The 12,547-nt window shown below is 40.2% G+C and overlaps 6 protein-coding genes and 1 long non-coding RNA gene across 10 annotated transcripts in view; 1 reads left to right on the top strand and 6 right to left on the bottom strand.

The window, feature by feature from the left end:
- The window catches only part of samd12 (sterile alpha motif domain containing 12), a 30,688-nt gene extending 28,940 nt beyond the window's left edge, over positions 1-1,748 (bottom strand). Inside the window, exons 1-2 of one of the 2 annotated variants that reach the window (XM_061267442.1) lie at positions 1,591-1,725; positions 994-1,182 (exon numbers count right to left, since the gene is read on the bottom strand). In XM_061267442.1, the coding sequence (XP_061123426.1) occupies positions 994-1,054 (61 nt within the window). In that variant the 5' untranslated portion in view covers positions 1,055-1,182; positions 1,591-1,725. Of the gene's footprint in view, positions 1-993; positions 1,183-1,590 lie in introns of both variants that reach the window. The other variant, XM_061267443.1, reaches the window with a different exon arrangement.
- Positions 837-2,426, top strand: LOC133144608 (uncharacterized). Its single transcript, XR_009710739.1, has 2 exons — positions 837-1,033; positions 1,133-2,426. It is a non-coding gene; the product is annotated as an uncharacterized LOC133144608 (long non-coding RNA).
- On the bottom strand, positions 2,033-3,733 carry LOC133144607 (zymogen granule membrane protein 16-like). 2 transcript variants are annotated; one of them, XM_061267445.1, is made up of 5 exons: positions 3,545-3,733; positions 3,401-3,438; positions 3,257-3,309; positions 2,838-2,964; positions 2,033-2,753 (listed from the first exon to the last, which is right to left on the bottom strand). In XM_061267445.1, exons 3-5 carry the CDS (start codon positions 3,306-3,308, stop codon positions 2,444-2,446), a joined length of 489 nt encoding a protein of 162 aa, XP_061123429.1. In that variant the 5' UTR covers position 3,309; positions 3,401-3,438; positions 3,545-3,733; the 3' UTR covers positions 2,033-2,443. The 2 variants fall into 2 exon arrangements, with proteins under 2 accessions (XP_061123429.1, XP_061123428.1); XM_061267444.1 differs by having other exon boundaries at positions 3,401-3,442; positions 3,545-3,732.
- A 773-nt stretch (positions 3,734-4,506) lies between these two features.
- On the bottom strand, positions 4,507-5,913 carry LOC133144576 (zymogen granule membrane protein 16-like). Its single transcript, XM_061267388.1, has 4 exons — positions 5,532-5,913; positions 5,406-5,458; positions 5,190-5,322; positions 4,507-5,065 (listed from the first exon to the last, which is right to left on the bottom strand). Exons 2-4 carry the CDS (start codon positions 5,455-5,457, stop codon positions 4,735-4,737), a joined length of 516 nt encoding a protein of 171 aa, XP_061123372.1. The 5' UTR covers position 5,458; positions 5,532-5,913; the 3' UTR covers positions 4,507-4,734.
- Positions 5,914-6,053: 140 nt separating this feature from the next.
- Positions 6,054-7,182, bottom strand: LOC133144575 (zymogen granule membrane protein 16-like). Its single transcript, XM_061267387.1, has 4 exons — positions 6,928-7,182; positions 6,804-6,856; positions 6,545-6,677; positions 6,054-6,452 (listed from the first exon to the last, which is right to left on the bottom strand). Exons 2-4 carry the CDS (start codon positions 6,853-6,855, stop codon positions 6,122-6,124), a joined length of 516 nt encoding a protein of 171 aa, XP_061123371.1. The 5' UTR covers position 6,856; positions 6,928-7,182; the 3' UTR covers positions 6,054-6,121.
- Positions 7,183-7,422: 240 nt separating this feature from the next.
- LOC133144574 (zymogen granule membrane protein 16-like) lies at positions 7,423-8,463 on the bottom strand. 2 transcript variants are annotated; one of them, XM_061267385.1, is made up of 4 exons: positions 8,303-8,463; positions 8,184-8,236; positions 7,979-8,072; positions 7,423-7,830 (listed from the first exon to the last, which is right to left on the bottom strand). In XM_061267385.1, exons 2-4 carry the CDS (start codon positions 8,233-8,235, stop codon positions 7,491-7,493), a joined length of 486 nt encoding a protein of 161 aa, XP_061123369.1. In that variant the 5' UTR covers position 8,236; positions 8,303-8,463; the 3' UTR covers positions 7,423-7,490. The 2 variants fall into 2 exon arrangements, with proteins under 2 accessions (XP_061123369.1, XP_061123368.1); XM_061267384.1 differs by having other exon boundaries at positions 7,979-8,111; positions 8,303-8,461.
- On the bottom strand, positions 8,413-11,119 carry abrab (actin binding Rho activating protein b). The gene is made up of 2 exons (XM_061267383.1): positions 9,949-11,119; positions 8,413-9,518 (listed from the first exon to the last, which is right to left on the bottom strand). The coding sequence occupies exons 1-2, from the start codon at positions 10,695-10,697 to the stop codon at positions 9,035-9,037; spliced, it is 1,233 nt and encodes a 410-aa protein (XP_061123367.1). The 5' UTR covers positions 10,698-11,119; the 3' UTR covers positions 8,413-9,034.
- Positions 11,120-12,547: the final 1,428 nt, after the last annotated feature.

Raw genomic sequence — 12,547 nt, 5'->3', positions numbered from 1 at the left:
CGTCACGCTGCAGAGGTGTGTTATTTTTCCTCCAGTATGATTCAATGAGAATTGAAAGTGTTTTGGCTATGAATGCCACAGGGATAGCTTTAGAAATCTTAATTAGATAGATTCGAGCGTTTCTAAAAATAACAATCATATTTTTAGCCTGCGTGGCGAATTTATAAATTCAAGCTTTTGCTGGGATGACACAAGCAAGTTAGTTTTACAGCAGGTTGCTAAGGCAACAACAAAAATACTAGTTTCCAATTGCCCCAACCTCAGTCTAATTTTTAACCCAGCAGTTTTAAAGAGTGAATGTTCTATTGCACTCACAACTTGGCATGTTTTTTTTTTTCCCCAGTACTGTCAAGCCATTCCCCTTCTTGCCTCAATCGTCACTTATTGCTTCTTCCTCATTACTGTAAATGGAGGGCGTCGTGTTCTAGGATGTGCTTTGATGGGTGCTTCTGACATAATGATATTGATTTAACCAAGGTTAAATGACAAATCTTTGCGGTGTGACATCAGGAATTTGGATTATAATAGGGCTCATCATAACCCGCCAAAGCCGGATCGTAGAAAGTTTTTAATATAGATACCAAATATGACGGGGGGAAAAATAGTTTATATAAAAAATAGTGACGTTCAATGTAGTTTCAAAATTCCTAGTCACATGGGAAAGCACGTGTTTTAAAAGACATCTACCAAATCATATTTGACGTCACTTTTGTGTATTCAGAACATATTTCCATCTTCTCAACCTATTCATTAACATTGAAGCATGGCATGTTCTTCCATGCCAACCAAATAAAACAAACCATACACGCCATCATGTCTTTTAGGAGAAACAAGACTGTCAAGTTCTGATTCGAACATTTGTTGTCGGTGTCTGATAGGAAGGTATGCTGGGGCGGCTCATTCCAGTCACACAAGCAAGAGCATACACCCAGAGAGAGAGAGAGAGAGAAAAGAAACTACTACAAGTCAAATGTACAGTTAAAAAGAGCCTACCTCTCATGGGATTCTGGATCCATAAGATACCTCCAATAAGGTGAGGAGACCTGCCGAGCATTGCAAACCACACAAAGTCCAGAAGATTCTCTCAAATCCCCTCAGAGATGCTTCAGTAGCTGTTTACTCTCAATTACAGCCGAGAGGATTCGCATGTTAGACCACCTGCTGCAGGATGAGCTGGACTGACTAGTTTGAGAGAAATGCGGTGGACGGAGAGAGACATCACATGACAAACAAATTGGAAGTGGATGATCCGAAGGAGATGATTGTGCAAAACAAAGCCCACTCTGTTAGTTCTGCAGACCTGTGTCGTGGGGCTGTCACTCTGCAAAAGCATCACGCGCACAATGGGAAACAATGGAAAATGCGCGTGCACGCGAGAAATGCTGTCTGCAAGTGATGTGTGCTGTCATGAGATTACCGGCACAGTGATGCGGAAAAGAAAAAAAAAAAAGGCTTGCAAAGCATTACCCAATCACGAGCTTTCACACTTGACCCGTTCTAAGTCTGGGCACGCACCGAAGCCTTTAACTATTTCCTTTTTTAAATTTATTTGCCCCCCCCCCCACACAAGCAAATATAATGCCACCTTACCTTCGACGGCCATGACGTCACTCCAGAGATGAGGGCATCACTGGCAAAGGAGATGGAGAAAATTGGAAAGTCAACGCTTTCTCTTTCTACCTTGTTCTGCCGTGTTATCATTTCATTGCTGCGGGCAAAGCAGAGTGCGGAGCTGCTGCCGCACCTCAAAGCATTATGGGGAATGTAGTCATACACTGGCTGAATTTTCAATGAGTCACTCATTCCCTATTTAAATAGGGATTTGTATACAATAGAATCCAATTAAATATTCTTTTAAATTGGATGTTGTATAGAAAATTCTGTCTTCTTTTTCTTCTTTTATTCTTCTTCCATTGTTATTTAATTTACCAGGTTGGCGTGCAAGATTATAAATGCCGCATCAATATATTCTGTGTAATGCTGATTCTCTTGACATCTAAAGAAAATGTTGCCAAGTATAAAGACAGCAAAATAAACGACAGCAAAACATGATTTTATTGCAATGAAATGCAAATTCCACAAATCAAATTTACCAATCAGTGACACCTTGAGGAAAAAATAGCATTCATACAACCTTTTTTGTCAATAAAGTGACGCCGTTGCTTGCCCTTTTGTTTCCATATTTATTTTATCTCATATTCTTTCATGCTTAGCCAGTACAGAGACAAGTGCTGCATATATATAAAAAAAAAAATCAAAATAAGAAAGAAATTTATAGGCTAGCTGTTATAATTCTGACAGGGACAAGGTCCAATTAAGTCTCAGAAATCACATTTAAACTGATTAATCCAGTTAAGAGTAAAAAAAAAAAAAAAAAAAAGCCCATAATCTACCTATTAATTTTTCAAGAACCAAGCTGAGAGAAGGTTACATTCAAATGAGGCTACAGATAATATTTAGGTACGCCCCAATGTGTCCCAAAGAATGTAAAAGAGCCTCCACGGTTTTGGCCGCTGATGAGGATCAGCTCAGTGTCCTTGGTGGGGGCATACATGTTGAAGGAATTGCCAACGGGCTGTCCCGCTTGCAGCGTTCGGCCCTTGTTGGTGATGAACACAAGCGAGTAAATGACATTGGTGTACTTTCCAGAAACCTGAATAAAGGTTTCACCCTTGAACAACTCCAGCTCCTTGGGCATTCCTGTTTCAGAGCCAATTAGAGCTGACCAAGTGCTACCATAGCGGAACTGGATACTGATGGAGAAACGAAACACGTTAGTTACATTATCACGTGTAGGCAACTCCAGTCCTACCCGATTGCGTTTATCACATATTTACCCGGTGATATAGCTGTTGTATCGCTCCCATAACCTGATAGCTGTGATGGGCCCATCTCCACCGAGAGTGAATGATGTACCTCCCCCAGGGCCTACCGGCTGGGAAAAGGCGTACGGTTCTGCCTGGACTGGAAGGAAGAAAAAAAAAAAATCTATTGGTCAATCTGTTTATCAGAACCAAATAAAATGTTTACTAAGCTTCAAAGTGGAAAAATTAAAGTTGGAAATGAAAGAATGTTCCGCTTTTAAAAGATACAATCTCGCATAGCAATATGAACAACAACAATCAGGAAGCTCCAGCAAAAAAAAAAAAAGAATCATAGCTTTCTTATCTGATCACAAAATATTCCCCCTTTGTCAAATCTTTTCATAGTTATGTTTTTAAAAATGTGTCCAGTAATGCTAAATGAAATAACTTACCATTATAAAATGCACAAAGAACAAGTATGGCGGCGATTACAATGTTTGGCATTCTGTAAAAAACAAACAAAAAATATATAAATACATTTATATATTTAGTTACTTTGTACATTTGTGAGGTATTTAAGCAGCCTCTTTTGTTACCTGTTTGACTGGTGGGAACACAGCAAATACTACGGCATCTACCTAGTCAGAAAATACAAAATCGAATCAAAATACAGAAAAACATTTATGCAAAACTAATATTATGAATAGATAATAAATCGTCAGAAAACGAATTCTACTCACAGGTTTTCCGTGCAAGGGCTGAAAAAAATCTGCTTCTGTTTGAATTCTGGGAAGAGCTTTTTAAACAAGCCTTGAGCGACGCCTGAGCCGAATGCAGATTAGAGATGAAAATATCCTCCTTGAAGCCGTAACGAGGAAATAATTATGACCACCCACCCGGTTAGCTGCTTTACTGGTCCGCCACTGCTGCCCGGATTCAGAATAGAAATAACTATGTTAATTAGGGGTGTGGATGACTGACTCACTTGTTCTCTTTTTTTTTTTTTTTTTGACAAGTGGTTGAACAGCTGTGAAACAAGTTTTCAGCTATTTCATTTAATTCACCTGCTAGAGTGCAAAGTATGTACTGTACATTTGAAAAGTTGAAAACAATGGAGGGGAAATCAGAAAGGTATTATGTAAAAGGTCAAATCGTTTCTTGACGTTTTGAGAATGAGACAATGGTAGCTCAAACAATAAACAATAATCCGGCGCTGTAAGAATAAAATAACTATTTGGCAATTAACATAAGACTATTTACAAAATGCGTGAACCTAAAATAGCCCACCTAATTTGACACCCTCAAAATTTCCCAACTCGTTAATATTTCAGCTCAACTTTTGGTTCTCTGACAAATAAATGAACTGTGAACCTTACAACTGGAATTCATGGCCTCTTTACGAAATCAAAACGACATCTGAGAATTGATCAACGGCCTTGCAATTCTAGACATCAATCCAAAAAATGCCTCCTGATCTTATAATAGCGCAGAGTGAACTGAACCAGGAAACACATTGATGGATTCCTGAAACAAGCAAATTTTCCATCCCGCCCCTTTTTCTTTACCAAATTGTGCAACAGGTTGCAAAAAAAAAAAAAAACAGGAAACTAGGACTGGTGTATTCAAAAGATGAGAAAAATCTAATTAAAGCTTGCACTACATTTGAAATTTTTACCTCAAAAGTGAATCTCTACAAGTCAGGTTGTATTTTGTCAGCCATTTTTATTTCTTTTTCAAATCATGCACGTATCGTTTATTCATTTAAAAAGCACACAATGATAAATGGCAACTTACTGGCATTCAAGAAAGCACTCAACCAAACGACGCACACAATTAAATGCAACAACGTTCCCTATTTCACTTTGGACAGAGATTTAAGATGTAAAATAACGATGGCGAGAATGCTTTATTGTCTTCACAGATGATAGATTCATTGCAAGTATTTTCCATTCCTTCTATACGGATCGGTAACAATGGCCCAGTGTGCCCCCAAGGAGGTGATGGCCCCTTGGAACCGACCGCTGATGAAGCGTAATTCGGCGTTCTCGTCTGCCGGGTACATGTTGAACGAGTGCCCTACCGGCCTGCCCGCAAAGAGCGAACGACCCAGGTTGGTGGTGAACACCACCGACTGAATGTAGAATGCATATTTTCCCCAGATGGCCACAATGGCCTCGTCGTCAAACAATATTATCTCCTGTTTATGTCCAAACTCGAGGCCCGTCACATCGGTCCAGGTGTAGCCGTAGCGAAGTTGGAAGCTGTTGAAGATAAAATAGTCACTTGAAATGTATAGGAAAAAAATGTGCAATGAAAACAATTAATTATAAATAAAATAACTTTTTTCTATATTTAATTATTATTCCATATGAATTATTTACTCACCCGTAAATGAAATTATTGTTGGCCTCCCATACTCGGACACCTGTAATCCGTCCGGTTCCGGTGATGGCATACGAGAGGCCTTGTCCTGTGCCAATTTGTTGCGAGAACGAGTAGGACTGAGCGTCATGCCAGACTGCCAAAAATATAAATGGACAAACTTTTTAATAAAGAATTAGGTAGATCTAAAAGCACAAAAGCAGCAGTGAATCCATTTACCGTCAGCCAAAGCAGTTCCGGAGAGAAGTGCAATAAAGACCAGAAGAATCATTCTGTGAAAATAAAAGATAGAGATAAAAAATTTTTATTCATTATAAACATAAGATGAACAGGAATTAGCCTTACCTGTTGTTTGTTTGGTAATTTTCTCAGAAATTGGAGGATACCTTAAAACAATCACAATTTTGTTTGTTTGTCTCGGCAGGAATTCATAAACCGATATTTTGATCAAGCTGACAGATAAAACAAGTATTCCCGATCAGGAAGTTCCAGCATTAGTCCATCAGATTAAAATCAGAATGACTATTTTTGGCAGTTTATCTAAAGAGAAAACTTTTCGCACTTCCTTCAAGTTGATGTCGAGACGCAGATGAGTGAGTGGAGGAGGTGCTTGTGACTTCAATGTTATTTATTTTTTTAACTCTTCGTCAGCTATGTTCATGTAGAACCTGCTTTGCTTACACCTATTGGGTGGCGTTGACATGTCTTTTAAATATGACATAACCTAGACGGACATTTTCAGCTTGGTAGTCCCTCGAGCGTTATGCTGTGTCAAACTATTATAAATAATAAACCAACCAACAAAATCAGATCATCAAATTGGTCAATAATCAAATCATTATTTCACTTCTTCAATAAGGACAGAAATTTGATTTTGGTGCAAATTGGTTAACATTTTATTGATATTTATAAAATGTCCAATTCAGATAATAGGTTCATTGCAAGTATTTTCCATTTGTTCCATATGGTTCTGTAACAAGCGCCCAGTGCGTCCCCATGGAGGAGATGGCACCTTGGAACCGGCCGCTGACAAAGCGTAATTCGGCGTTCTCGTTTTCCGGGTACATGTTGAACGAGTGCCCAATTGGCCTGCCCGCGAAGAGCGAACGGCCCAGATTGGTGGTGAACACCACAGACTGAATGTTGTGTGCATATTTTCCCGAGATGGCCACGATGGCCTCGTCGTCAAACAATTCTATCTCCTGCTTTCGGCCCAACTCGCGACCCGCCACGGTCGTCCAGGTGTGGCCGTAGCGAAACTGGAAGCTGTTGAAGATAAAATAGTCACTTGAAATGTATACAAATCAAAAATGTTGCTGTCCAATGAAAACGATGTATTACAAAAATTTGTAATTTACCCGTAAATGAAGCTGTTGCTGGCCTCCCACACTCGGACACCCGTAATCCGTCCCTTACCGGTGATGGCATATGAGAGGCCTTTTCCTGAGCCCACTTGAGGCGAGAACGAGTAGTACTGAGAGTCATACCAGTCTGCCAAGAATACACGCAAAAACAAGAAAGATATAAAACCACTGCCAAACAAGTTAATATCTTAGACGTCCATAAGCGTCAGTGGCACTGAATGAGTTAACATGTCGTGTTAACATGCAGATTTACCATTAGCCAAAGTTGTTCCGGTGAGAAGTGCAATAAAGATCAGAAAAATCATTCTGTGAACACAAAAATAGAGAAAGAATGATGAAATCAGGAATAATATCAAAAGAACAAAGATTAGCCTTACCTGTTATTTGTTTGTTAATTTTCCCAGAAATTGGAGCACGATTGAGTTTGTTTGTCTCAGCAGGAATTCATAAGTCAATATTTTGACCAAGCTTACAGATAAAACAAGTATTCCCGATCAGGAAGTCCCAGCATTAGTCCATCAGATTAAACTCCGAATGACTATTTTTACTTTTTGTACTTCCTTCACGTTGATGTCGAGGCTCAGATAAACGGAGGAGGTGCTTGCGACTCGATTATTTATTTGAACTACTCGTCAGTTATGACCACGAAGAACCTGCTTTGCTTGCACCTATTTTAAATCTGCTTCCTTGAGCGTCGATTTGGCATCCAACCAGCATTAAATTGTTGGGTTAGCTAGTTCACCAAATTATTTAACCAAAAACCCATGAAGTAAAGTTTCGAATTTATCTGCGAGAAAACTCTTTAGACATTGCTTTTTTAAAATCTAAATGTCAAGGCGTTATTAGTTGAAAATAAGACTTACACACAATGATTAAGTTTCAGTCAGAAGATTTTATTGATATTTAATGAATATAGGTCAAATGCAGACAATGAATGAAATTACACGTGTGTTGCATTTGTGTGCGGATTTGTTCCATAAGGTTCTGTAACAAGCCCCCAGTGTGCCCCCATGGAGGTGATGGCACCTTGGAACCGGCCGCTGATGAAGCGCAGTTCGGCCTTCTTGTTTTCCGGGTACATGTTGAATGAGTGCCCGGAAGGTTGGCCCGCAAAGAGCGAACGGCCCAGATTGGTGGTGAACACCACAGATTGAATGTTGTGTGAATATTTTCCCGAGATGGCCACGATGGCCTCGTCGTCAAACAATTCTATCTCCTGCTTTTCGCCCGACTCGCGACCCACCACGTTCGTCCAGGTATGGTCGTAGCGAAACTGGAAGCTGTTGAAGATAAAATACTTGAAATGTATATAAAATTATTAAAAAAAATGTGCAATGAAATCAATGTATCATAAAAAAAAGTTTTTTTTTATTTTTATATTTAATGTTTGCCACTGATTACATTGTTCCATATGAATGAATCACTCACCCATAAATGACACTCCTGGAGGCCTCCCACACTCGGACACCCGTAATCCGTCCTATGCCGGTAATGACATATGAGACGCCCTTTCCTGAGCCAACTTGTGGTGAGAAGGAATAGAACTGAGCATCATGCCAGTCTGCAAAAAAATACGTTCACAAACTTTTGAAGGTCGCTCTAAAAGCAAACAAGTATGAGTGAATTCATTTACCGTCAGCCAAAGCAATTTTGGAGAGAAGACCAATAAAGAGCAGAACAATCATTCTGTGAAAACAAATGGTAGAGATAAATAATCATTATAAATATTAGATCAATAAAAATCAGCCTTACCTGTTGCTCGTTTGGGAATTTTCTGGGAACTAAAATAAAACCATTAAATTTTTAAAACAGGAATGCAGAAAAACTCTTCCGATTACCTCTACAATAAGGAAGTTTCAGTATTAGCCTTCCAGGTTACACTGGTTGATTTTACTTTTATGCCCACCTTTTGCACTGGCCCTTCCTTTAAGTAGATGTGGGCATTAAAATGAGTGGAGGAGGATCTTAAGTATTCCAAAAAAGTTTCAAGTATGTTTTGAATTCTTATACATGTCCAACCTGCCCTGCCTGCATTTTTTTTGTTTGACACTGACTTATCTTTTAACAACTCTATGACATCACCACGTATCATGGAGCGTTTTCACAGGTGAGACCGAAAGCCCCAAACAAACACAAACTAATCTTTAAACACTCAATGTCAAATGACAAAACTGAACAACACAATGCACATCATTCAATATCTATGATATAACCTTTGAGATTTTTTCAAAACAGTTAAAATTCTATCTGCCAGTTATCAACTGTGGAATTAGTCCCCCCTGTGGATATACTTTAGCATCACCCTTGGTGAAGCTAGGCTATCTGCTCATTTAACTTGGAACCCCTAAAACCATGCTAGAAGTATCTGGTAGTCCCTACTTTTGTGATTGGAAATGCAAACCTGCCATTTTTTGGGGGGTGGCTGCCCAACAATCTGACAATAGCGTTGCATCTTTCTTATGCTAGTACCGGATCAAAGCGTTATCACACTAACAGTGTGATGATCACTCCGTCGTCTTGTCCTTGCCACAACATTTCCCCTTCAAAGTGGACCTTCCCGTGTTTTCGAGCTCTCATTAGAATCCCCACCACCTTATCAGAGATACGAACATATCTGTCAAACAGTTCTCCAAACGTAACCCGTGTCTTTCCGTCTCGATCCGGATTAGCCATAGTTCTGATCACGTAACACATATCTGAGATCTCTCCATGGATGTGTTTCTCAGCACGTTTGGCTCTCTCGGCTGTTTTGGTGCCCTCCTTAGGGCGTCCGTATCCGTCTTGACCTTTTTGGAGGCGGAGGGACATGGAGTATTCGTAGTCAAAGTTTTCACTGAAGGGGTTCAGTTTCTGGTTTTCAGTGTGTTCCGAAGCCCAGTTTTGCCAGCGTCTCTTGAGATTCCCAACAGGACTGTATTTCTTGGAGAGAGCATTGATCTTATTGGCATCCACAGCTTCCTTTCCCAACCTGAAAAGGATGTTGAGATTGCACGATTATGTAAAACCACACCAAACTAAACCCATCGTGTTAAATGTTAAACCAGACGTGAAAATGTTAGTCAAGAAAAGAAAAAAAAGATTTGTGGTTGATGGTCCCTCGGGGGGTATCAAATGAACGGTAGTCTCTACTATACATTTGGAGCGTACACAAGATTTCACGAGTGGGCGGCCACTGGTTTCACGCCAATTGGATATACGAAATGCATCACAAAAGACACCAAGGCCAGATCTGTACGATTTCAAAGGTTTGTACCTTCAGCTGCCATATCTTCAATGACCAGTCCCGTATTTTACTTCAAAGTCAAGAACTTGCTGACCGAGTTACTACCGCATCAATAATTTTACTCAGTTTGCAATCTTTTGACTAACACAAGGTCTGGAAAAATCGTTTTACTCACGATGCGATTTGCGGACGTTTGATTTTCACTGTTGACTCTTCGTCACAGACTTTTCTTGAACTACTCGGTGGTGCTTCATCGTCTATGTTTAGTGTTTCCTTTCCTAACTCAGAAAGTCCACTATCCTCCTTAGGATCAAGATTCTGCTCTTGTTTCAAATCATCTTCTTTTGCGGGTTCTTGCTCATTTTCCACCTGAATCTCAGTTGGGACGAGTGGTAAGACCACATCGGAAGACTTTGTGTGGAACGTAGAAGAGCTTTTAGTCTCTAGGAACTTCTCTGCATCTTCACCTGATCCTCCTTTCTCACTTCTCTTTGTCAGTAACTTAACTCCTAGACTTCTATTTTGATGCCCGTCGGTAACATTCATCTTGACCAGCGTCATCTTCATCGAGGAGGTAATCATCGCTACCTCAGAATTGTTTTCAATCTGGGTTCTATCTTCAGGCAAATCTGGTGGGTCAGATAATCCTTTGGAAGCAACCACGTGAGAGAGAACATCCTCCGTCTTCTGACTGGAGATGGATTTCTTATCCGTCCAAGTCTTTTGGGATTCCTCTGCCGAGTCTCCCTGCGTTGGACACCATCCACTCGGTTCTGCAGCCTGCTTCTTCTCATTCTCTGATATCCACTGCTGCCAACTTTTTGCCAGGCCACACACCGTGCTGATGGCTCGAAGCTTCTTGATGTTTTTCTTGCTGGATGCTTTCCATAGAGAGGCTGGATCCTTTGGTTGATTTGACATCATTACGCGCGTTGTGAAAACAAATTTAAAGCATGAATAGTCCCTTAGCTGAGCTGTCAGGTTCTAACAATATTTTCTTCCTTTGTAAACACTCCGCCGAAGCCTACCCGACCAGTTGACGTTTGGGCTCCGAAAGCAGGGTTCCATTCCAGGCACCTTTGCCCGACACTCCTCACCCCAACTCAGAGTCATGTTTCATCACAGTGTCTCAAATACTAGAACGCTCCACTGCATATATTTCCCATTACTCTGTTTTGTACTTGTAACATTTTAAGTGATTGGCTATTTTGATCAGGACGTTCCGAGAAGCAAGATTGAAGTACATAGAGGAACCCATAGGTAGAATTGAGAGATAGCAAAGTACCATGAGGCAACTCTTGCCCCGAAAAAGAAAGTGCATAGCGAGATGACGCATGTAATGGTTTCAATTTGCAATGCCGCTTAGAGCACAGTTGATTCAAGTGTGCAGGGAAGAAACTTCTTTTTGGGCACTTTTAGTGTACAGAGCAGTGTGTGGTCATTTTCAGAAAGTTACACTTTTTGCGTACAGGAGTTTGGATCTTATAAATAGATACTGGGACGGACGAATGCACAGTTGCAGCTGTTGGCAGTTTGTCAGAGAAGACGAGAGTGACTCATCATGCAATAAACAAGCAAAAGTCAGATTCGGAAATATTTGATAGGTTTCGTGACCTATTTGGAATAGGCACTGTTGTTTTGACTCCACTTTAATTAAAGTGCGGAACTGGTCAAAGAGAGCAGACAATAAAGGAGACGGCTGACATTCAATGAGTTGAAAATCCAGTATTGGGCAATACATTCTGCATTTATGAGTGTGCTTAATAATTTGAATTAAACTTGTTGTTATTGCAAAATAATATTTGAAATCCTAATGAGTAACAGTAAATATTATAATATCATTTCTTGGCACCAATCAATGGTATCAATTTGAAGCTATTTTTTCCTTGTGTTTTCTTTTAAACAACTCACTTCAGAAAGTAGTCAAAAAAGTAAAATAAAGCAAGTTCAATTATTTCATCCTATTTCAAAACATTAGCAGAACATTGTGAGGATAACTCCTCACCAGAAGATGTCACTGTGGTGCCATTATGGAATGAGATCACAGCAAGGCCGGTGTCCTGCATGTTTTCTATATCTCCCTGTTGCTTTAAAAAATAAAATAAATAAATGTATGGCTTGTACCGCCACCCCACCTGACACAAAAAAATTCCGGCCCAAACAGTGCGATCTGACAACTCAACATGGCCCCGTTACTTCCTCCAAAGCTGACCTCAGCAAGCAAACCTCTATATTATCCATTTATAAAGAAGTGATGTGTTATTGTTTGACCCTCAAAAAGAAGGATTAGGTTATTAGGAAAAATTAAATCAAATCCAAAATACGGATCAGAGAGGACCAACCAAGAGGCTGCGGGCGGGGAGGGGTCACGGTCACCAGTCCAACGAGAGGACAGGGTGCATTACTGAAACCAGATGGACTCGTTGAGGGAAAGTTAAAAGTTCCTGCTTTAGATTTATATGACAGCCTCCATGACTGTGTTTTACACTATGAAGAGGGGTGGAAGCCGAAGAGGAAGGAATATGATAAAACAAAAGCATTTTAGAGTGGCAAGTGTTTACAGTGGTTGACGCTATGAATAGTGCTGTTTAATGTTGGACATTTTTCCCCCGTGTCACTGATAACCGCTTAATGCTTTCGAGAGGCCGCCAGGGCGCTTTTGTCAGCGCTGACGGTGGACTCGTGTTATACGTGGAGTGTATCTTCAATTGTTTTGACGATCGCGAATGAGAAAATACAATCGAGGAGATTCTTATAATGAGTTTGCATCATGT

Source organism: Syngnathus typhle, linkage group LG20 (assembly GCF_033458585.1).
Source record: "Syngnathus typhle isolate RoL2023-S1 ecotype Sweden linkage group LG20, RoL_Styp_1.0, whole genome shotgun sequence".
NCBI classification, from domain to species: domain Eukaryota; kingdom Metazoa; phylum Chordata; class Actinopteri; order Syngnathiformes; family Syngnathidae; genus Syngnathus; species Syngnathus typhle.
This window is presented reverse-complemented; position numbering and strand designations above follow the sequence as displayed.

Coding starts and splice junctions, on each gene's coding strand:
- LOC133144574 (XM_061267384.1), bottom strand. CDS start 8,235: ATGATTGTTCTGCTCTTTATTGGTCTTCTCTCCAAAATTGCTTTGGCT. Junction 8,112..8,183: donor CAAAATTGCTTTGGCTGACG/GTAAATGAATTC, acceptor ATTTTTTTGCAG/ACTGGCATGATGCTCAGTTC. Junction 7,831..7,978: donor TCCAGGAGTGTCATTTATGG/GTGAGTGATTCA, acceptor TATCTTCAACAG/CTTCCAGTTTCGCTACGACC.
- abrab (XM_061267383.1), bottom strand. CDS start 10,697: ATGATGTCAAATCAACCAAAGGATCCAGCCTCTCTATGGAAAGCATCC. Junction 9,519..9,948: donor AAACGTCCGCAAATCGCATC/GTGAGTAAAACG, acceptor CATCCTTTTCAG/GTTGGGAAAGGAAGCTGTGG.
- LOC133144575 (XM_061267387.1), bottom strand. CDS start 6,855: ATGATTTTTCTGATCTTTATTGCACTTCTCACCGGAACAACTTTGGCT. Junction 6,678..6,803: donor CGGAACAACTTTGGCTAATG/GTAAATCTGCAT, acceptor TATTCTTGGCAG/ACTGGTATGACTCTCAGTAC. Junction 6,453..6,544: donor AGCAACAGCTTCATTTACGG/GTAAATTACAAA, acceptor TATCTTCAACAG/CTTCCAGTTTCGCTACGGCC.
- LOC133144607 (XM_061267445.1), bottom strand. CDS start 3,308: ATGCCAAACATTGTAATCGCCGCCATACTTGTTCTTTGTGCATTTTAT. Junction 2,965..3,256: donor TCTTTGTGCATTTTATAATG/GTAAGTTATTTC, acceptor TCTTCCTTCCAG/TCCAGGCAGAACCGTACGCC. Junction 2,754..2,837: donor TACAACAGCTATATCACCGG/GTAAATATGTGA, acceptor TTTCTCCATCAG/TATCCAGTTCCGCTATGGTA.
- LOC133144576 (XM_061267388.1), bottom strand. CDS start 5,457: ATGATTCTTCTGGTCTTTATTGCACTTCTCTCCGGAACTGCTTTGGCT. Junction 5,323..5,405: donor CGGAACTGCTTTGGCTGACG/GTAAATGGATTC, acceptor TATTTTTGGCAG/TCTGGCATGACGCTCAGTCC. Junction 5,066..5,189: donor AACAATAATTTCATTTACGG/GTGAGTAAATAA, acceptor TATCTTCAACAG/CTTCCAACTTCGCTACGGCT.